The sequence below is a fragment of the Antechinus flavipes genome, chromosome 4 (assembly GCF_016432865.1).
Source record: "Antechinus flavipes isolate AdamAnt ecotype Samford, QLD, Australia chromosome 4, AdamAnt_v2, whole genome shotgun sequence".
Taxonomy (NCBI): Eukaryota; Metazoa; Chordata; class Mammalia; order Dasyuromorphia; family Dasyuridae; genus Antechinus; species Antechinus flavipes.
Genome location: NC_067401.1, coordinates 485,783,479 through 485,807,114, shown reverse-complemented (window position 1 = coordinate 485,807,114; position 23,636 = coordinate 485,783,479). Strand labels below are relative to the sequence as shown.

At 37.3% G+C, this 23,636-nt stretch overlaps 1 protein-coding gene and 1 long non-coding RNA gene across 2 annotated transcripts in view; both read right to left on the bottom strand.

Annotated features, from left to right (window-relative positions):
• Window positions 1-23,636, bottom strand: part of LOC127563511 (uncharacterized) — a 123,045-nt gene that overhangs the window by 66,850 nt on the left and 32,559 nt on the right. The gene's annotated exons all lie outside the window — the stretch shown is intronic.
• LOC127563508 (guanylate-binding protein 1-like) lies at window positions 2,245-23,118 on the bottom strand. The gene is made up of 11 exons (XM_052000037.1): window positions 22,909-23,118; window positions 14,659-14,867; window positions 9,426-9,553; window positions 9,134-9,243; window positions 8,290-8,486; window positions 7,738-7,962; window positions 7,105-7,385; window positions 5,363-5,575; window positions 5,054-5,156; window positions 4,313-4,506; window positions 2,245-3,325 (listed from the first exon to the last, which is right to left on the bottom strand). The coding sequence occupies exons 2-11, from the start codon at window positions 14,846-14,848 to the stop codon at window positions 3,206-3,208; spliced, it is 1,761 nt and encodes a 586-aa protein (XP_051855997.1). The 5' UTR covers window positions 14,849-14,867; window positions 22,909-23,118; the 3' UTR covers window positions 2,245-3,205.

Here is a 23,636-nt window from a genome sequence, read left to right as displayed (position 1 = left end):
ATAATTTACTTTCTCTGTTTTCTTCCTACCTGATTTAGATATCAGTACTATGTCTGTGTCATAAAAGGAATTTGAAAAAAATCCCTATTTTTTCAAATAGTTCATATAGTATTGGAGTTAATTGTTCTTTAAATGTTTAGTAGAATTCATATGTAAATCCATCTGGTCCTGAAGATTTTTTCTTAGGGAGTTGATTAATAGCTTATTCTATTTCTTTTTCTAAAAGGGGGCTATTTAAGTAATATATTTCCTCTTCGGTTAATTTGGTCAATCTATATTTTTGTAGGTATTCCTCCATTTCACTTAGATCATCAAATTTATTGGCATAAAGTTGAGCAAAGTAACTCCTAATAATTGCTCTAATTTCCTCTTCATTGGTGGATAGTTCTTCCTTTTCATTTTTGAAACTTACAATTTGATTTTCCTCTTTCCTTTTTCTAATCAAATTATCTAAAGGTTTATCTATTTTGTTGTTTTTTCATAAATCCAACTCAGGTTTATTTATTACATGAATAGTTTTTTTTTTTTTTTAGTTTCAATTTTATTGGTCTCTCCTTTTATTTTTAGAATTTCAAGTTTGGTATTTGATTGGGTGTTTTTAATTTGTTCTTTTTCTAGCTTTTTTAGTTGAAAGCTCAATTTATTGATCTTCACTTTTTCTATTTTATGCAAGTAAGCATCTGGAGATATAAAAATCCCCCTTATTTCCACTTTGGCTGCATCCCATAAATTTTGGTATGTTGTCTCATTATTGTCATTCTCTTGAATGAAATTATTGATTGTGTCTATTGTTTGCTGTCTGACCCATTCATTCTTTAGGTTGAGCCCAAATACTTTTATAGGGAAAATTTAGCCACAGGGACTTAACTTGGATTCTAATTAGATTAATACCTGAGAGTGGGACCATGAAATGAAACTGATCTCAATTATCAGAGCCTTCTTCCTACCTGCCCCAGGGAATAATTTTTATCAATCCTTCAATTTCTCTCTGCCCACCACACCCACCATTCAGGACCTCATACATAGAGCTCATAAAGCTTAACTGGCATCCAAGCACAGGTCCCCTTGCTTTTCATCTCATTCCATATTCATTCCACAAAATCACCCTTACAGTCACAGTATGACACAAGAGAAGAGGAAACAGAATGTGAGTGGAAGTCCCAAGGGAGAAAAGTATTTATTAGTTCTAGGTGAGTTTGAGGCTTCATAAAGAAGGCAACATTTGAGAGGAAGCTTTTTATTTCCTTCTCTCTAGGGACCTTTCTGTGCAAGGTTTGGGAGACTCAAAAATGGAACTCCCTGAGGTTAAGGGTTGGGGCCTAAATAATCTCTGGAGATTTTTTTTCCTATTGAAAATGTCCACCCCTTACATATTTTAGGAAGGAAGACGTAGAGAATACTATTTACGATGCCAGGTTCAGTAGGGTTTTCTAGATGTAAATAGACATTCTAGCTTTGATTTTGGGGAAAGAGGGGGAGAAGTTCTTGGCTTCTTTTAGGGGCAAAATAAAAAAAAATCAAAGACAATAAACACAGAATTGTTCCAACTCACTAGCAAGTGTGAGGAAAATAACCTTGAATTATATTTTCAAATGAGGAACCAAAACTGAAAACAATGCTCAAGCCATCTTCCTGCCCCTTACCTCCTGCTACCCTGGGGATTCTCCTTGTACAATGTTATCTGACTCCAAAGTGGAAGGAGGAATAGACTTCCAGTACACAAAGATCCTTTCGAGGGCTTACTTGTTGATATTGTTATATACAAGTATGAGTATATATATATATATATGTATGTATATATATATATATGTATATGTATATGTATGTATGTATATATATGTATGTATGTATTTTATAGCAAATGACATTGATTCAATTACATTCCATAAGGGAAAGATAGTACTTGTAGCTATTATTTGAGAGAGGAAAGAAAGGGAGAGGGAGAGGAAATGAGAAAGGGGGAGGGGAAGGGGAGAAGGAGAGGGAGGTGGGAAGGGAAGAGGGAATGTGGGAGGGGAAGAGAGAGTAAGAGAAGAGGAGGAGAGGTGTGTCAAAGAGGGAGAGAGGGAGGGAGAGACAGAGAGAAGGAGAGAGAAGAAAGGCATAGAGAAGGGAAGAAGAGGAGATAGAAGAGGACAAAGAAATGGATGAGAGGGAGGAAGAGAAGGAGAAATAAAAGACAAGGCTTGGGGAGACCCCCTCCTACAATATCCCTCTCCCCAAATTTTCAAGGACAACTGGCAGTCCTGGAATAATAATTTTAATAGGGGTGGATGGGACAGGAGAAGGGATGTGTGACTCTGATCCCCACATTAATTAAGCTCAATTTAATCTTTCCCTTCAAGATCTACCTCTAGATCCCAAGGAATTTTGCTTTCAGAGGTATCAGCAAAAAGAACCATTTCCCAACTCTCACCCTTGCCTAGTCTGCTGCTCTTGGGTTGCAACCCTCTGGGTTAATCCATTGATCGGGCCCACATCTTTCACCTCCTCATCTAGTCAGTTGTTCAGCTTTTTCCCACTGCTCAGAGGCGCCTAAGCTTGTCCTGGGGTGACAGTCCAACTATTAATACAGGTAAAATAATCTATAGCAAACAGTACTGATTTGTTGACATTCGTAAGGATGAGGAAGGAGAGCATTTGTCCAGTTCTGAGCAGTAAACCCTAACCTTATATGAAAAGAGGCCCTAGAATTAGAGATCCCACATGGGAAAGCACAGCAACAGCAAGCTTCTTTGGGGATATGCTTCAAGCCACCAAATGTCCCCTTTTCCCTCTTTTTCTTGTCCTCTTTTCCAATTCCCATTTCAAAATGGGAAGGGTTGGACAAGGTGAGATCATTCACAGGAAGCAAAGTTGAGTGGCATTTGTAGGGAATGTTCCTGCCCTGTTAAGGAAAAACCTTCGAACAAAGAGAGCTGACCAAAAGTGGACCAAGATGCTTTTCCTAAAAAGGCAGTGAAGTCTCCATCTTTGGGGAACTTTGAGCAGAGGTTGAAGGACCACTTACTAGTCAGGAATATTGTTTTTTTTTTTTAAAGGCAAATGCTTTGGACCAGGGTTTAACCAATGTTTTCTGAGATATCATTGGTCATTCAGTTATCCAATTCTATTATTAATTCAGCAAGCTGAATCTCCAATGAATTGTCAACATTTCTCTTGGAAACAACTCTGTTTCTGTGGTGAGATAGTAGAGCGCATACATTCACAATATAGTACAGTCATCTGAGCTATGATTATTATATCGCTCCTGCAATTCCTGGAGTTGTCGTTCCTGTTCAGCCACTGCCTTTCTTTGCTCTTCCTGGATTTTTCGTGCTTCTTCCTGAGGAAAAACGAGAACAAAAAGGCATCCAATAGATGAAGCATCTCTCTTAAGTTTAGCAATGCAATTTGAGCCAAGCAAGATCTGCCAATAGGTCCTAAGTGGTGCGAGACACTGTCAAGATGAAAGACAAAATACAGTGAGAGCCTCTGCTTTCAGGGAGGTTACATTCTACTGCATTTCTTGCTGATTGGCAGCCTTGAGTTCTAGCTGCTTATGAACTTTCTTCATTGAACAGGTGAATGTACAAGACACTTTGCCAAGCTCTGTGAAGGATACCAAAAATATATATAATGCCATCCTTATCTTAGGAGAGTTTGTACTCTAGTTAGGGAGTATAAAGAAAACTAACAGTATAGGGCAAGAGTGTTCAAGGAGTAATGTAGAAGCACTCTGGAAAATCAGAAAAATAGAATAATTCCCTGAATTCTTTGAAATTTTCCTTCTCTTCCTTCGTTCCTTCCATCCTCCCCCTCTCTTTCTTTCCTCTCTCCATGCCTCCTTTCCTTCCCTCTTAGCCTGTTGCACTCTTCCTTCATTTTTCACCCTCCCTTCCATTTTTCCATTTTTCCTTTTCTCCTCTCTTCCTTCCTTCCCTCTCCTTCACACTTTTTTCTCTCTACTTCCCTCCCTTTCTCCTTTTTCCCTTCCTTTTTTCCCTTCCTCCTTAATTCCTCTTTCTTTCACTTCCATCCTTCCTTCCCTCTTTATTTCTCTTCTTCCTTCCTTCCTTCCTTCTTTCCCTCATGCCTACCTACCCCCCGTCCAATCTTCCAAGGCTGACACAGTTGACTCCACAGAGCAGATCTTAATAAATGTTTGCAAAATGGATTAATAAAAAGAGATGTTGTACTGTACTACATTAATGTTTTCCTTTAGGGCCAACATTCTTACTCTTCAGGTGTTGTAGCTGAGTAATCTCCATTTCTAGAAGCCATTAAGGGCAATGGGAAAGAAAACAAATGTTGAATTGGGACAGTGTAATACCTCCAGTTTCCTTGTCCTTTCTCTCTCTAGCTCTTCCAACAATCTTCTATTCTCAGCTTTCATACGTATAAACATTTGTCTTCGTTCTTCTTCTTGTTTCCTTTGGATTGCCTGGTTGATTTCCTGCTGCCTCCTTAGCTCCATTTCCATCCTTCTTGCAGCCTCTGCTGCAGCTTGTGCTTGCCACTCTTGCTCTGAGAAGGAAGAAGAATTTAAAATTTTAATTGGAAGAAGATAGGGTAACCTATGGTTGTTGTAATAAACAGAGTGCCAGGCCTGGAGTCAGAAAGACTTGAGTTCAAATCTGGCTTCATACACTTGCTAGCTAAGTGATCATGGGCAAATTGTTTAACCCTATTTGCCTCAATTTCCTCACTTGTAGAATGAAATGGAGAAGGAATTGGAAAACCACTCCAGTATCTTTGCCAAGACAATCCCAAATGGGGTGCAACAAAAAGCTGGACCCAGCTAAAAATACTGAACAAAATAAACTCCCCCATCTTTTGTCCCTGTTCTCTATTAGATTGACTTAATAAAAAAAAAAACTTATTAGAGCTCTTCACTAGAGTACCCAGCACTTGTTTAGGGAGAGTTAAAGATATAGGAAGCAAAAAAGGAGTCTTTGTTGAATTCCAATGCTCTCAAGGACATCAAGGCATCTTAAATAACATTTCTGAAAGCAAAAGGCACACACAATTCTCTGGACTATGCAGGGGAGAGTCTCCTGCAAGGATTTCTCACCTCTCCTCTGATTTTCTTTTTCAGTAAGCCTTTGGTCTGCCTGCTTAATTGCATCAGCTACAGTTTCCTTCGACTTTAAGTATTCTTCCAGAGTCTTGTTTGCCTGTAGAATAGGAGGACAATGAAGTTAAAACAAGAAATAGTGATGGAAGGGGAAAGCCAAAGCCTGTTCAATCATATGAGCAGAGCTGACCTGTGGATCATTCTAACTGACAGTACTATTTACTATTTATTTTTAGGCTTGGAAAAGACTCTGAAAATTTTTTGGCTTCCCTCAGTCTGCAACTCTGAGCCTAAAGGGAAGTTTACCTGGATCCCCTTCTTGGGCTGCTGGTTGTACTTCTTTTGGAGCACTTGCATTCGCTGAAGGTAAATGTTATAGCCCCCTGGTTTGGAGAAGGCATTCTGCTTTACTGCTTCCTCCAGAGGCCTGAAAATATCCTGAAGCAAAGCTGTGCAGCGATCTTCAGACTCTCTTTCATTTTGTTTACAGAACTCATCTAGCTTGGCTTTCAGCTGATTCTTTAGAGTAAATAAAGAACAAAGAAGTAAAACATAAGGGCTGCAAAATAACACAGGATCTCAGAATTCAACAGGATCTCAGTAGTCATTAAATCTCCCCCATGCTCTGTGCCACCCAACCAATTGTCTAAGCTTTCCTTGAAGAGTTCTGATGAAGAAGAAACCACGACCTTTCCCTTTTAAGTTATTCCACTTGTTAGAATATTTTCCTTCAGAAGATTTCCCTTGAGAAAATGTTAGCTTTGTTGTGTATGATTATGATAAATAATACTCTGCTATAAGAACTGAGGAGTTCAATGATTTTAGAAAAATATGGAAAGATTTACATGTAATAATCAAGAGCAAAATTAGCAGAACCAAGAAAATATTGTAGACAACAGCAGCAATATTGTTTTAAAAACAACTCTGAGGGGCAGCTAGGTAATGCAGTGAGTAGAACACAAGCCCTGAAGTCAGAAGAACCTGAATTCAAATCTGATCTCAGACACTTAACATTTGCTAGCAGTGTGACCCTGGGCAAGTTACTTAACCCCAATTGCCTCAGAAAAAAAACCAAACTAATACTGAGCAAATAAATCATTTTGACTTTTATAAATATGCACATTAAAAATAAAGGACAAACATATAAAGGACTGCTTGCCATCTAGGGGAGGGGGTGGAGGGAGGGAGGGGAAAAATCGGAAAAGAAACGAGTGCAAGGGATAATGTTGTCAATATAAAGTAATCATTAAATAAAAATTTTAAAAAAACAAAAAACAAAAAATAAAGGACATATGAATAAAGATACTATTTGTATCCAAAGAAAGAACTGATAAATTAAAGTATGTATTGAATCATTTTATGTATTTTTCTTATTTGTGTCTAATGGGAGTCATCTCTAGGGATGGAAGGAGAGGAAAGAAAATAAATGAAAGAATAAGGAATTTACACAAGAACTTTATATATTTAAAAGGCATAAGAAGTTATATATACTAGATTTGGGGGCTCATGTGCAATCATCTTTATTATCTTCCTATATTGTGGAATGTTTGTTTCATTCCCTAAATTAAAAATAAATAAATGTTTAAAAAGACATATTAGGCATCTTGCCTATACATTCTTGTAGAACCAAAATCTGTTGTTTCTATGCACATTTAGAGGTAGTCAAAGGGGATTAAATCTCTTCTCTGATCTATTAGCCTGAGAACAACTCCTATTAGATCCTTTAATATATGAAGAAAACAAGTTTCTTGATCTGATATTTTCAGAAAGCCCTTCTCATGTCTGTCTTTGCTTTGTACTATGGTATATAACCTGCATTGCAAATCAACAGTCTCAAGTGGACCTTTCATGCATAACTTTTTACCTTCTCAAGATTTTAAATTAGTTGATCATATTATGCTAGCTGTACAAAGCATGCAAGAGTCATGGGTCTTTTGGTTACTGGTAATATTGAAAATGGGGTGTCAGGTTACCATACTGAGGGATGAGACTTTCAAATTTAGTAAGAGAAGTTGTTCATAGGCAACGTCCTAAAACAGGAAAGGTACCTCTAGTGCTTTTTGGAATTTCTGGTCCACATCCTTGAAAGAGTCCTTGATGAAGACATTAATGGCTTCCCTCTCACAGATGTTATGTAAACACAACAGTTCTTGACTGGTTTCTGTGGGGAACTGGATCCTCTGTCTCATCGTCTTTTCATACAATGTAAAGGCCTTTTGAACTGCAGCTGAATTCTCTAGCTCAGCCAGAGCCAAGACTGCATTCTCCATACAGGGAATATCTCCACTGGTGATGGCCTCCACATAATTCACAACCAAGTTTCCTAGGCCTAGGAAGATAACGGATTGGTCAGAAGTATGGCTAGAGCAACCCCATTTAGGATTGAGGCTGTGTCTTTATTCTTTAGCAATATGGAAAGTGGGGGAGGGGGGTTATTTTGTTTCTCAGAAAATGAGCTGTCTGAAAGAATCAAGAAGAATAAAAAATGCTTAGCAAAAAAGAAAGATGTTTTGGGTAACCAAAGCTCTGATGCATTCATCAGACTGGCACATAGGACTGGCCTTGTGCAAGAATACCGTCATTCTCTTTTTCTATGATTATACTAGGAAGAAGACTCCTCTCTGTCTCATGCTAATGTTCTCTACAGTCATAGGACGTGCTGGAGAGAGAGAGAAACTCACGTGGCCCATTGACCATGGCACCTCCAGGGAGAGTCTTGACCTTCGCTTTCTTGTAGATATGATTGCTGAAGTTTTCAGCACTTTTCACAAAGTCAGCATCAAGTTCATTATCATGAAGTTGCTCAATCTTTAGAAGCTTCTTTCCATAAGCAGGTGGGGCAAAGATGAAGCAGTTCTTGTTTCGAAAGAACTTCTGGATACACATTGCAGCTTCTTCACTGGTACCTAAAGAAAGGGAAGGAAGAACAATATGGTAAAGAGTGAAAGTTGTCTGGAGGTCGGTGCCCTCAAATAATATGCTGTTAAGAACATCTGACTCATTCCTAACACTGAAGTCTATAGGCATGGGGTTGGTTAAAGAAAGGGAAAAGGAAAAGGACAAAGAACTTATCACATGAATATAATTATTAGTTGAACCTATACCACTTCTTGTGCCACATTCCCTTATTTTCTAAGGAGTCTGGAGACTGTGACCATACAAAGACAAACAGGAGACAAAGAAGAGCAGTATCTGGATTACCCCCCCACTGCCCAACCCTTAACTGATCAGACCTTTCTTTGGTTTCAGGGCATTCTTCAGGTACTGATCAGGGGTGATGGGCTGCCCATCGATTTTTAGCTCCAAGATGAAATCACGCACAGTCCACACGAAGTCTGGAAAGAGACTCACAAGTTCCATGGAGTCATCCATCTGCTCAGTTCGGGAGGAGGATTTTGCCTTGATTTTATCTGTCAGTTCTGTTACATAACTGGGGTTTTAATTAAGGAAAACTGGCAGAAAAAGAGTCCAGCAGCCATCATTCCTTAACTTTCCCAATTTCTTAAAGTCCTTTACTTCTCCTTTCCTTGGGTTAACTTTCTGGTATTTTTAGCAGCAACATAAGAGATTTTCCTGACAATTGTGTGTGTGTGTGTGTGTGTGTGTGTGTGTGTGTATGTGTGTGTGTTCAACCAGATCCTTATTTTCATCAATTTCCATCATTCCCAGTGGGGAATTTCCCTTTGATACTTAATGGTGCTTAGAATTGTTAGAGGGCCACTGAGGCTTTCAGTGGTTTGCCTGTCTAATGGAGAATCACAAACTACATCTTCCTGACAGCAACGGGGGTTTGAGGGGTGGGGGGTGGGAATGAGCTTCTCTATCTCTATGTTGTTGTTATTGTTTATATTTTGTTCCTATATAGGATCATGGTTTCAGGAGGTGATGCCATGACATACAAGTAAATTGGATTTAGGTGTGAGAGGGCTGGGCAAACTACCCAATTTATTTCTTAGGGAAGAGCAGGAACTGTCCCAGCTGTTCTTCCTTTGAGCAGTAATAACTAGCATTGAGACAGACCTTTGAAGTTTGTAAAGTGCTTCCTCAGTGTCACCTTATTTTGTACAGAAAGGATACTAAATGTCTTCCATGGCCTGCTGGTTGATAGTGCCCATGCTGTTGTAGACAAAGGTGCTGCTCAATAGCACAGCCAGGGCAAAGATCCACGTGTCGTTCTTGTTGTCTCCCTAGAAGTCAGATCACATGATGGGGATTGAATCTGTGACTCTTGGCCGCTTCTGTGAGATGTCCATTACCATGATTATCCAGTGGGGGAAAATCAACTCATTGGCTGTTATTGCAATTCAATCCTAGAACAAGAGTGCTTAGTAACATTTGATTAAGCACGGCGACATCCTTCTCCTCTTACCTTTTCCACATCGCCCAGGCCCTCGGTGTCCAGGAGAACAAGGGTGTGATTCGGCTTCGTGGGGTGAGGAACACACCACATCCAGATGCCCTTGGTGTGAGACTGCACAGTGGATCCAAGGGAGAAGCCTGCACAAGAGTGTGGAGGGATGAGTCCAGATGGTGGTAAAGTGGGAGTTGTGGCATTTGAGGCATGTGAAGCACATATCAATTGGGGCCATAGTGGAAAGAGTGCTGGATGTAGATTGAGAAACCTGGGTGCAGATCCTGTCTCAAACACTTAACAAGGCAACTGATTTTACCTCTGCCCATGATCCTATTGCTTCTAAACTCCTTTGTGATGGAAGAGTAAATAATCCCACCCTCCCCAATTATTTGTCAATATTTATTTAAAGTATAAAACTCCCTTTTTAAAATGTATGTCTTGAATTCGTCTTAACAGAGTGGTTCACTGGTATTTTATGGATTCTATAGTTTTTGCTTGGGATTTTTCTTTCTAGTTTCTGTTCCTCGATTTTGTTTCTCTATTTAGAAATACTTAAAATGTGATGAAATTTGTCTTCTATCCTGATGCTCTCCTGAATCAATTATGTCCAATTGCCAATGATTTCTTTATTTCCATATCCAATAATATTTTTTCAGTCTTCATCCTTCTCTCTATAGCATTCAGCATCTTTAAGCATTCTCTGCTACAATACTCACTCCTCTCTGGATTTTCATGACTCGACTCTCTTAGTTTTCCTCTTAGCTTTCTGACTGTTCCTCAATTTCCTTTGCTGCTTCAGCACTCCTTTTCTTTTCCATAATTCTGTCTATAACCCAAAATCCTACTCTAATACCTTGTACATATACATATATTCACTATCACATATATGTATGTATGTATGTATATATATATATATATATATATATATATATATATATATATATATATATACACAAAAATCCCAGCCTTTCTGCTGAACTTCTCCCTCATGTCTCTCCTTCCCAATTAGTCATTTTAAAATTGGCATCTTACAAATAATCTCAAACCTAACATATCCAGGGCAGCATTCATTAGCCTTCCCTTCAAACCTAACCCTCTTATTTTTTTCCTTGACTGATTGATTGAATTGGGGTTAAGTGACTTGTCCAAGGTCACACAGCCTGTAAGAGTTAAGTTTCTAAGGCCATATTTGAACTCCAGTCCTCCTGATGTCAGGACTGCTGCTCTATCCACTGCACTATCTATCTGCTCCTTTTTCTTAACTTCTTGATTGCCTCTTTAAGACACCATTATCTGTCTAATTATTCAGATTCACAATTCATTTTCCTTCATCACTGATATATTTTCAGTTCCCTAGCCTATTGTTGTTCCATTAGATATTGTTGAAAAATTTTGCATCAATATAAATGATATTTATCTATAATTCACTCTCTTTTCTTTATTCTTTCCTAATTTACGTATTAGGACAATATTTTTGTCATAAAAGACATTTGGAAATTTTTTTCTTAATTTTTGAAATTAAATTTTGTAACAGCTACTAATTACTCTTTTTATTTAATAGAAATCCATCTGAACTAGAGTATTTTTTAATTAGTAGCTCTTTTTTAATTTGTAATGTTGGAAATGGCTATAATTGTGGGTTGCTTTCTTAGTCTCTATTTTGGGACCGTGAGTCAGTCCATCTTATAAACCTGACTTGTGAGAGAATTTACTAGTCACCTTGCTAAACATTCCCTACCTTCCCCCATATCTTGGTCTTCCCTAATTGTGTATCCTGATGAGTGACCATTTCCTTCTCTGTTTCTAATCAAAAGGCCATCATTGATAAGATTATCAAAGTCAGAACATTAGGTGGATTTTTGCTTATATTTCAATCGCAGATTGTATTGGGGGGAAGGGGAAGAAAGTGAAAAATCCTTGAAGAAAACTATAAAATAATTACATTTCGAATAGTTATAGAAAACTTTAAACACCCTGTTTAAATTCCTAGATAGCAGAGCAATTGCTACCAATCATGAATCCAATCCCAAATGATATCCAGGGATCTTTAATCCAGATGTTATTACTTAATTCCTTGAGAAGAAACTTCCTCCATACTCTCCTAATTACTCTTCTCTCCTGTTTTTATGGCACTAGCCATTGGACCGTGCTCAGATCCCCTATCATGAATCTTGGGATCACCTTCTCCTGTCAGAATCTAACCAAAACAGATGGTTGGGTAATAAACTGAGCCTGGCTCATTGATATCTCTCCTTACCTTATAATCAATCCACTGACCAAATCTGAGACTAAATTTCCTGACAATTGCACCTTTCATGGATGAATAGATGGATAGATAGATAGCTTCACTGCCATTATCTTCTCTAGAGAAAGTAGGATCTGGATCACTGAATCTCATGCTTGAGTGATAGGGAATTTCTTCTTTCTTAGAGTTATGAATTGTTCACTAATGTTGGACAGCTAAGTGAATCAGTGGATGAAGTACGCTTAGAGTAAGGAAGTTTCATCTCCATGAGTTCAAAACCACTCCCAGATCCTTATTAGCTGTGTGAGCATGGAGAAGTCATTTAACTCTTGTTTGCTTCAATTTTCTCAACTGTAAAATGAGCTGGAACAGGAAATGTTCCTAACTCTGTTAGGATTCTTACTAGGCGCTAAGTCACTGGAATTGATAGAGACAATAATTATCTAATTTAGCATGGTACTTAACAGCTCTCTAATTCACTAATGTACTTAATACTTATTAGAGTTCCACAAGATTCACACCTTTAAGAGAGCCCACTAGAGTCTGTTAAGGACAAGCCGACTAAAGGACAAGCCCACTAGAACAGAAGCCCACTAGAAGCTCTGAGCCTTGGTCAGGATTCATTCATTCACAAGCCAGAGGAGGCAGCTTAAGCTCTCGGAACCAAGGAGAGAGATAAGCCTCTAAGAAAGCTAACCGGGGCCAAAGAAGGACAAGATTTGGAAAGAGACAATAAAGGATTTGGACTTTAACTCCTGGCTGTATTTGAGATGATTATTTACTGAAGTGAAAGGAAGGCTGCCTCCAGAAGCCCCCCAAGAAACCTGCTCCCAGAGAAGACTATATTTTAGAGAAGAACATTACACTACTTCAGTATCTTAGCCAAAAAAATCCTAGATAGGGGACAAAAAGTCAAGCATGACTGACTGACCAAGATAATTTCTGTATTATATTATTTAAAAACAATTCTCTAAATCATTTATGGTAATTTCCATATTTGTATATTTATGTATTTAGGTAATCTTTTTTAGCAACCCCAATTTTGCTTGTATACAACTGTTTGATTAATTCTAATAATTCTTTTTATTTAGTTGTTCATTTTCATCTATAACATATAGCTGTTAACAAAGATGTTAACAAAGGTCACTTTGTTCTTATGTCTTTAGAAAAATAAATTTTCTAAAATAAATTTGATTTCTAGAATATTTTGTTTTTTATTAGATTGATTCTTTTTTCAAGATGTTCTTATTTGTGATCATGCAGGGTTTGCTTATTTATTGTCTAGCTTTTTAAAAATTGCCAACTCAGTTAATTAAATCTTTTTTATTTTGTTAATATATGTTTAAAGATATATATGCACATACACACACACACACATATATATATACTTTCTCCTCTGAAGACTATTTGAATCTCAGAAATTTTGATATATTTTTCATTATTATTTTCTTTCATATGTTATTAACTATTACTGTTATTTCTTCTTTGATCTATTCATATTAAAGATATCATTATTGAGTCTCCAGCTATGTCTTTATTATTTAAGTGCCCTATAATTATTATTTTAATTACATCATAGACTATAAAGAATTTTCTTAGAATTCATTTTTACAAAATTTTAAAAATCATGTTATGTCCTTTAGACTATGATCCATTTTTCATAAAATTACCATATTGTACTAACAAATATACATATTCTTTAATGTTCATATTCAGAAGAATTTGTATGTAATGATAATTTGATTTTCTCACTATTAAATCCTATATTTAAAAAATCCTTTTCTGTTAGATGTATCTAGTTCAGAGAAAGGAACATTCAAATAACCTGCAGTTTTTGTGTTGTTGTTATCTATGTCTTAATTTTTTCTAATTCAGTTAATATTTTAAAATGAAACACACTGTGTCATTTGGTGCATATATAGTTTATTTTTCTTTAATCATATTGTTGTTTCCCATGTATCTCTTCTGGTAATACAAATTTTTATTTTTGCTTTGTTTTGTAGCTTCATTCAGCTTCTGATTTTATGGAATCACTCTCATGCATAATACATTTAGCTCCTTCTATTTTCATTTTGGATGAAAATAGATTTTTACTTGAGTTCCTTGTATTGTTGGATTCTGATTTCTTATCCACTCTGCTACTTTATTTCATTTCACTGGATTGTACAACCAATACATATTTGGCATCTGGTTTTCTCCTTTTATTTATTTTTATAGTATCTCTTCAAGTCAGTATTTTGTACAAGAGGGTTTTTTTTTTTAACTTTAGACTATTTTAATGCTAGTGTAGCTACCAGAGTCAATCCTTATATGTAGATTATATTGTATAATCTCCATTCTATCTGCTATCAATGCATTTTTCTTATTCATTCCTATTCTGGGTTCTGAGAAAATCGTGTTTTTATATTTCCTTATTAAAACTATAATGTCTCTCATTAATTAATTAATTAACTCTGTGCTCTACCTCAGTTTATATATTGCTTATTTAACTAACTGGAGAAACTTCTTTCTGCATAAATATAGATTTACTTCTCTCTCCACAGGAATCCTCTTTCTCCCCACTCCCCAGTCTTTCAACTCATAGGCTGAAACACTGAGATTATAGACTATTCTATATATTATCGTTGTAATCAACAAAGAAACACAGCTATGATTGAATATTTGTAATTTATCAGCTGAGAAAGTCATAACCAAAGTCATTTTCAATAACTATGAACTCCATTTTAGAAATCTAGTCTCACCATTCATTTTAGGGGCTCCATCTTTATGTTATCTTTTTTGGTGCCTTTTGTGGCCCTTCTAAAAGAAAAACTTGTGTAATAAATTCTAATTCCCTTCTCTATCCTCTTTTTTTTTAATGACTATTTTAAAGGAATGAGGAGCACTAAGGAAGAAACCTTGCCTCTAAAGATCTTTTTATTCTTAGCACTAAGATCCTAATCTGATCCAAATGTATAATATTCTGTATGTGTATACAGAGTGATGAGCCATATTCTTACTTACCAGTTCTCTGCCCTGCCAGCTTGTTCATCAGGTAGGATTTTCCAGTGCGATAGAGTCCCACAATGGCCACCACCACTAAAGGCTGGGTAAATTTCCTAAGCACCTGCAGTGCTTCCTGGTTCACCACGAATTGCCCATTACTGTTTTCAATCAGGCAGATTGGGGCTAGCATCAGATGATCACCGGCCATGTTGGAGGTAGAGTGTTACCTGCAAATGCAAAAGCAACTCAAATAGGACCTGAGAAACACCAGTGATTTCTAAATCCTGAGCTGGGAAACCACTTTCTCATAGCCATACTCCTTCTACCACTTGTGACCTTTCCCATCCACCTTATTTCCAGGCAGAACCAGAAGCCTTATTGATTCTTTCCCCATTAATACCCTTACAATTAGATCCTTATAGGGGAGAATATTGAATCCTGGGAAGTGATTATATCTCTTTAAATTCCATTATTCGAAGTTAAAATCTGATCCAGATCAATTGAAATTTGTAGTATGAATCCTAATAATGCAAACTTGTCTGGAAATGCATCCTTTGCACTGGCAAATAATTGCTTATAGGTCGTTAGCTTTTACCTCTTCAAATGTAATTTGAAACATAAGGTAGTGACAGCTACCTCTTCCCATGTTTTTTTCATTTCAGATAGCAAAAATGAAGTGACCTTATAGATTTTCTAAACCAGTTAAAAGGACCTAAAGTACAGAAAGCTTAAGTGACTTGCTCAATGTCACACAGTCAGTAAAGAGCCAAGATTGGTTTCAAACTCAGGTGTTTTGACCCCAATTTTAGCGCTCCTCCTGCCCAGGATTTTAGATTTAAAACTGGAAGGGACCTTAGCAATCTTTTTTTCAATGATAAAGAAACTGAGGCTTAGAAATGTTAAGCAGTGAGATTTGAACTCAAGTCGTCTAACTGTAAAATTCAGTGATATAATTCGCCAGTCCCACATTCCAGAAATGTGTGATATTTCTTTGGGATTCTTATATCCTTTCCTGTGTGGCATCAGGGGACTGCTAGCTAGACTTCTCCCAGCCTTCTAATAACTGGCATTTATATATGCTAATTGAAATTATGATACTTCAATATTTCAAGGATTCTTCACTCTTATTTTACCCCAGCATCCAATCGGTTTCTAAATCTTGGCATTTCTATCTCCAAAACACATATCATATGTGTGAAATATATGATATACATGAAATGTATGAGATACATTAAATATATATATATTATATATATAATGTGGGTATACATATACATGTGTGTGTGTGTGTGTGTGTGTGTGTGTGTGTGTGTGTATCCCGTTCTTTCCAGTCACACAACAACCACCCTATTAGAGATCATCATCTCTTGCCTGGACTATTGCAGATCTCCTAATTGGTTTCCCTGTCTTAAGTCTCTTCTCCTTCCAAATCATTCTCTTTAAACCTCACAAAAGGGGTTTTCCTAAAATACTGGTCAGGCCATGTCACTCCCTCATCTCAAATTCTTGTAGCTCTGTATTACAGAATCACTGAAGCACAAAGTTTAAAAGCTAGAAATCCAACCCTTTTCCCAAAGCCTCCCCCATATATTATACCAAACAAATGACTCACTATCCATAGCATCTTACATCTCTTTCCTTTGAACCCTTTGAAATGTGCTTTAAAAAGCCTAGGTACAGGGGCAGCTGGATGGCACAGGGGATAAAGCACCAGCCCTGAAGTCAGGAGGACCTGAGTTCAAATTTGACTTCTGACACTTCACACTTCCTAGCTGTGTGACCCTGGGCAACTCAACCCCAATACCCTCAGGTTAAAAAAAAAACCCTAGGTACAACATTTCCTGGAATTTCTCTCTAACTCTCAGAGGGAAAAGTCTCTTCTTCCCAAGATTCTCATCATTTCTACCACAAAAGTTAGTTTCTTCCTGTTATTGAGAATCCCTTCCAAAATGAAAATCCCCTATGTTGGTTGGTCATCCTCCAACTTAACAACTAAAATTATAAGATTAGCTACCTTTTTGGCAGAGAATTTTCTCCAGTGAATATCTGGGAATTCCCCATTATAACTAGCTTGTGTTTCTGTCCCATGTTTATAGTTTATTTCCTGTATTCCTTATCTAGCTTCTCTTTCTGCCTGGGTCTACAGTGGAATATTTGCATGATAAAATAATTACTTTTTATCCTTCTTTTGAAATTCATGCAAATTGGTGATGCTGAATGGTCCCTTAGCAGCTTTTCTGGGGAGATTCCTCCAGATAGATTATGTGTCACAAAGTCAGTAGGCCCATGAGGAATTGCACTCCAGGAATAGGTACAGGCTGATGTAGTTCTTCCCTCTTTTGATCAGTGTGTATTCCCCTTAGTTTTCTTCAAAGTGCTCTTTCTTCATTCTCCTCCTAACTGCCTGACTGCTTCTACTCAGTCTCCTTTGCTAGATCATCATCCATGCCAGGCTTCCTAAGCAAGGATTTCTTTCAGGCCCTGTCCTGAGGTCTTCTTTTATTTTCTTTTTGTCTCTCACTCCTGAAATTTTCTTCTTCCCATCCTCTTCCTCCTGGCTTCTCTGGTTTCCTTCAAGTCCCAATTAAAATGTCACTTTGTATAGGAAACCTTTCCTGTGCCCCATAATGCTAGAAAATTATCTTCCCTTATCTCCAGTTAATCCTACATATAGGTTATTGCATTTTGAATATCGTTATTTACATTTTGTCTTCCTTATTACATTCTGATCTCCTTGTGGGCAGGGATTTTTTGAATTCCCAGCACTCAGCACAGTGCTTGGCACATACTAAGTGCTTAATCAGTGCTTGTTAATTGACTGATTAAGAGAGTGTGGGTTTTCAAAGGACCTAGTATCTTTAGGTATAGGATCATAATCTAGAGCTTGAGTGGCTATTCATTCAACCTTCTTGTTGTACAGATAGGGAAACTGAGACAAAAAGGTTAAAGGACTTGCCTAAAGACTTTTACACAAATAGTAGGTATCAGAGCTAGGACCTGACCTCAAGTCTTCTGACTCTGGAGCCCTTTCCTCTCTTCTAAACTGCCTTCATGTGAATCTGTCACTGAGTATTTAATAAGGGTCTACTATGTGCCAACCATTGTGCTAGTCACTGGAGATATAGAGAGGAAGAGGACATAGTCCTTCCTTCAAGGAGTTTACATTCTTTCCAAGAATCAAAATTTATATGTATAACTACACAGAGGAATATACAAAATGAACACAAAACAAATTCAGAAATGATTCACAGCAGCTGAAATGATCAAGAAAGGATTCATGTAGGAGATCATATTTGAGCTGAACCTTGAATGAACCTAGGGATTCTTAGAGGAGAAAAGACTGTATGTATTCCAGGCATCGAGTTCAGCCTGTGCAAAAGTTCAGAGATTGGAAATGTACTGTTGTGTGTCAGTCAGCAGGAAGGCCTATTTGGCCAGGTTGAATTAATGTGCTATAAGACCAGAATGGTAATGTGAGCTGGACTTTAAATCCTGGTGACAAGTTAGAATAGCTTTGTCATCCTATTTGATTCCGGAATGGTTGAACAAATCTTTAAGGAGATTAATTTGCACAAGCACAAAATATTCAAGTTTAGTTGTTACAATTATTGGAGCAAATCGGCTATAGAGGAATCAGTAAGTTTAGAATTCTCTGATTGATGGACTATTCTTAGGTAGAGATAGCCCCCACTACCTGGTCAGGCTTCTTATATCTGGCTTTTGAAACCTGGATGGTGGAGTATAAACCACCACCCCATTTCACTGGATTCTATAGACTAGCTCCACAAAGACTGCTGGAACACTTAACGATAGGAATCAGACATAAAGAATGATATTATAAGTAAGTTAGAAGAACAAAGGATAATTTACTTCTCAGATTTGTGGAGAAGGAAGGAATTTGTGGCCAAAGAAGAACTGGAGTTCACAAAATAGATAATTTTGATTGTACTAAGTTAAAAAGATTTTGTACAAACAAAATTAATGCAGACAAGATTAGAAGGGAAACAATAAACTGGAAAAACATTTTTACTTTCAAAGGTTCTGATAAAGGATGTATAGAATTGACTCAAATTTATGAAGAATTCAAGACATTCCCCAATTGACAAATGGTCAAAGGATATTAAGAGACAATTTTCAGATGAAAAAATTGAAACCATTTCTAGTCATATGAAGAGATGCCCTAAATTACTATTGGTTAGAGAAAATACAAATTAAAATAACTTTGAGATATCACTACACATCTCTCAGATTGACTAAGATGACAGGAAAAGATAATGATGAATGTTGGAGGGGATGTGGGAAAACTGAGACACTAATACATTGTTCTTGGAATTGTGAATGGATACAGCAATTTGGAACTATGCTCAAATAGGTTATCAAATTGTGCATACTCTTTGATCCAGTAGTATTTCTGCTAGGCTTATACCCCAAAGAGATCTTAAAGGAGGGAAAGGAACCCACCTGTGCAAAAAAAGTTTGTGGCAACTCTTTTTATACTGGCAAGAAACTGGAAACTGAGTAGATGCCCATCAGTTGGAGAATTATTGAATAAGTTACGGTATATGAATATTATGGAATATTATTGTTCTATAAGAAACGATCAGTAGGATGGTTTTATAGAGGCCTGGAGAGAGTTACATGAACTGATACTAAGTTCAATGAGCAGAACCAGGATTTCATTGTAATTTTGTGATGATGAGAACCAAGTACACCCAGAGAGAGAACTGTGGACCACAACATAGCATTTTCACTGCTTTTGTTGTTTGCTTGAATTTTATTTTCTTTCTCATTTTTTTTCTTTTTGATCTGATTCTTCTTGTGCAGCAAGATAATTTTGTGTGTGTGTGTGTGTGTGTGTGTGTGTGTGTGTGTGTATAAAATATGTGCCTATACTGGATTTACATATATTTTTACAATGTTGAACATATATTGGATTACTTGCCATCTAAGAGAGGGAGTGAGGGGAAGAGGGAGCATCAAAATATAAGATTTTGCAGGGATCAATGGTGAAAAATTATCCTTGCATATGTTTTGAAAATAAAAAAGCTTTAATAAAAAAATAGAAGTTAGAAATTCTTAAATTTTGCTTGATTCCATTAATATCTGATGAGCCATTTTTGTACTACATTTTCTATAAATTATCCTACTCAATTTTTCTAAACCTCTCTTTGGGTTTTAGACACAAATTCTTAGTGTCAGATTATATTCTTATACAGCTTTCCCAGATTCTGACTATGGCTTAGCAGGACCATAGGATCATACATTTAATGCTGGAATGGATATTAGAGATCATCCCGATTCAGGACTTCTTAGCCTTGTACATGTCATGAGTCTCTTGAAACTTGGAGGAGCCTATGAATTCATGCTCAGAATAAGGTTTATAAAACTCTCCTTTTCCTTGGAGTGAGTGAAAGCTTGCATTTGTTATGGAATCATTCTCTGTTTTTTGTGGATTTCTAGATTTGCCATAACATTTTACACTTAAAGGAATTTTCTTGCATTGTTCTGATCTCTCCAAATAATAAATATAAGGAATTTGTACCAGGCTCAGGCTTCCCTTTTCTCCTGACAGCCCCAGGTGTGTGAGGAAGCTACAACATGGAGGAGGTGGGGGGGGGGGGAAGGAGACCGGTGTCTAGAAGGCCTCATTCATTCTGCCCTCAGTCACTTACTAGCTGTGTGATGCAAAGCAAGACACTTAACATTCATTTTCTTCACTTTCAATTGTAAAATATGGTTAATATTAGCATCTACCTCAGAGTGTTGTCATAAGAATTAATATTTCTGAAAAGCACTAGCATAGTGCCTGGCACATAGTAGCATATATATATATATATATATATATATGTGTGTGTGTGTGTGTGTGTGTGTGTGTGTGTGTGTGTGTGTGTATATGTGTGTGTGTGTATATATATATATGTGTGTGTGTGTGTGTGTGTGTGTGTGTGTGTGTGTGTATGTTTTTTTTTCCTTACTGCTTTCACTTTAAAAAGTAGAAGTGCTAGGACTTCCTTGGTCTTGCCTTGGATCCCTGAGTCCCTGTGCTGAAGTTCCTCTCCCCATCCTCATCGCCATACCCTTGGATCTTCAGGTTCAGAGTGTGGGGTCTTCAGATCCCTGCCCAGTGCCTCTAGACAGAATGCTAGGGAAATTGGAGCCTTCATTGTCTGGGCTGTCTCTGTCTGAGTTCTGTGACAGCATGTTGGGTGGCACTGTTATGGGCACTGTTTTCTTGTTTTCTATTAACTACTTCTTACCTGGGCTTTCCAGGGCATTTATCCTGTGGATTTTTCTTAAATCACTTTCAATTTTTCTTGATGGGAGGGAGGAAACATTCATTTCTTAACCATGCACATGTACAAGGCAGTGTGGTAAACACTTTACAAACTCTAGTTTATTTGAACCCCCAACAACCCTGTGAGATAGTTGCTGTTATTTTCTCTGTTTTACAGTTAAGGATTGGGCACTAGACATGCTAGGTGGTTTTGTTATTGTCACTTGGCTAGTAAGTAAATGCATGAGGCTAGATTTGAACTCTCTCCTTCCTGATTATAGGTTCAAAGTTCTAAATACTGTGCCTCTTTCCATCTCTGATTGTGCTAGAGAAGTGATCTTTCCTGTTACTCATGGCCTCCTGACTATTTACAGTTCTGAGGTTGAAGTCACCTACTGCACTTTTTCACTGGCTTTCTTCATCATTATTTCCTCTGAGCCTAAGGATTTGCTAGAGTAGATATGTGGGAGCTGAATAGTTGGCTTCTTGTTCAGTTAGCTGTTTTTTTCTGGAAGATTAATCACCTATCTATGTGAGGAGCTGGGGTTTAAAAGGAAAAAAGGGGGTGGAGGATTGTGCTTGTAGAAAGTTATTTTTCAGATCAGAAATCTTCTTTTCAATTTAAATACAACTTAAAATTATCTCTAATTTATCCCATCTATATCTATTTTTACATAGCTTTTGTATATGGTCTTTCCCATTACATCGTGAATTCCTGAAGTCTTGGAACTTTGGTGAAAGACTTTTATTTGTTTCCTAGTGTTTAGTACCTGGCACCTAGTAGGCCCTAATAAAGGCTTGTTGATCTGATATCTCCCACCAGGTCACACATGAGTAGTTTACCAATTAAAGAGAAAAGTGGAAGATTTTTACTCTTTTTTTAAAAAATTAAATTTATTTGACTTCCAATTTGTCTAGGTGCCTAGGGCCATCAGACAGTCCTTAACTTAGTCTTTAGGTACTTCCCATACTCAGGAGTTCCAGGGATAGTATAGTTCTGGGGCTAAGATCCCGACCTTCCTCTCAGCCATGTCCAGTAGGAGCCAGCTAACCTCTCTGGCTATTTTCTCCCTCACAACCTCCCATAGAGTATTTATCTAGTTGGGGAAAATCTGGATCCAAGACACTGATGGTTCCTCTGGCTACTGGTTCCTCAAATTGTGGCTCATCAATGGAGTGAGAGGCCCTCCCATAAGAGCCACTACATCCTCTGTGCTGTCTGATTGTTTCTTTCCCTGTGGCTGCAGGTTCATGCAAAGTCACCTCGTTGATCTGGAGCTGTGTCCCTGCTTGCTCTGTCGCCCTTTCATTCACAGTACTTTCTGCTTTGATTATTTACTATTTCAATGCTATGCTTGGCTTTGGTCCGTTAGCATTTTTATTACTTGAAAACCTAGGCTTGAATTCATTTTGAAGATAGCGTAGAGAATATATAAACCACGAGAAGGAAATTGCCATGGAAAGAATCCATGATTTGAAACCAAGGATCCAGAGGTGACAGCCCCACAATGCCTAACTCTAATCCATAGGCCAACTGGCTGTATGAGATGAAATTCTGGGAAGAGGATTTTGTAATATCACTGGGCTGTGGATTCCTACTCAGGATGTTTCCTGTTTCCTTTCTTCTCCTCAACTAAACCTGCAGATTTCCAATACACAATATGGACAGTTTTAGAAACTTCTATCACAAACAATCATAAGATAATTCAGTTTCCCAGAAGCTTTCTCTGCCAAATAGTTCCCTCTTCCCTGCTCCCAGCCCCTCGAATGGTGCTCCACGTGAAGTGGGCTTGACTAATGTGAAGTGAGTCCTGAGCAGATGAAAATTTAAACATTGCTGATCTCTGAAGTAACTGAGGACTAACGGTGTCCTATTTAAGGGGAAATGACTGGTCTATCCACCTTCCCCCTCAAACTTTAAACAAAGACTATAAAACAGAGAGAACAATTGGAGAAGAAAATGTTTGGAGAAGAAAATACAAAAATGTTCTTACCTCTTTTTCACTTCATTTCTATGTTTCATAGGATTGGTGACTCTCTTGATTTTTTCCCTCTTAATCTCTTTACTCTGGCTTTTTCCTTGTCAGTTTGCTTGCCCAAAGCTCTCTAATCACTCGCTTGTAATGGCTTTCAGTTTATAAAAGATTTCTGAGAAACAAGCAAAGAAATGGAAGTGCAGCAGAGGAAAGAGAAACTGAAAATAACAGCAAGCATTTTATAGACGTAGCATGTAATATAGCAGCTGAGGAGCACTGGATGGGAATTTTTTTCGAGGTGATGTCAGCTTGCACTGAATTGCACTGGTGGAAGACAGACTTTGGCTTATCTAAAACAGATTTCTGATTTCTCTTGTGTAGTATGATAACTGTAGAAATATATTTAGAAGAATTGTATATGTTTAATCTATATTGGATTGCTCTCTATCTTAGGGAGGAGGATGGAGGGGAGAAAGGGAGAAAAAATTTGGAACACAAATTTTTGCAAAAGTGAATGCTGAAAACTATCTTTGCATATGTTTAGAAAAAGAAAATGCTATTTAAAAAAGAAAAATATATATAAAATACCAAAATTATGTTACAATTGTTTGCATACATGTGTTATTTATTCTGGAAATCATCTTATAAAAAGAGCTGAGATGAATGAAGTTCTCCAATTCCTGTCTTTTGATCCTTTGCTCTCTTGATTCCTTTCATTTCTCCTACTTGGGAGTCCACAGCATCAT

Coding starts and splice junctions, on each gene's coding strand:
- LOC127563508 (XM_052000037.1), bottom strand. CDS start 14,848: ATGGCCGGTGATCATCTGATGCTAGCCCCAATCTGCCTGATTGAAAAC. Junction 8,487..9,133: donor CAGGCCATGGAAGACATTTA/GTATCCTTTCTG, acceptor TTAAAACCCCAG/TTATGTAACAGAACTGACAG. Junction 3,326..4,312: donor AAAGGACAAGGAAACTGGAG/GTATTACACTGT, acceptor GTTTTTCCTCAG/GAAGAAGCACGAAAAATCCA.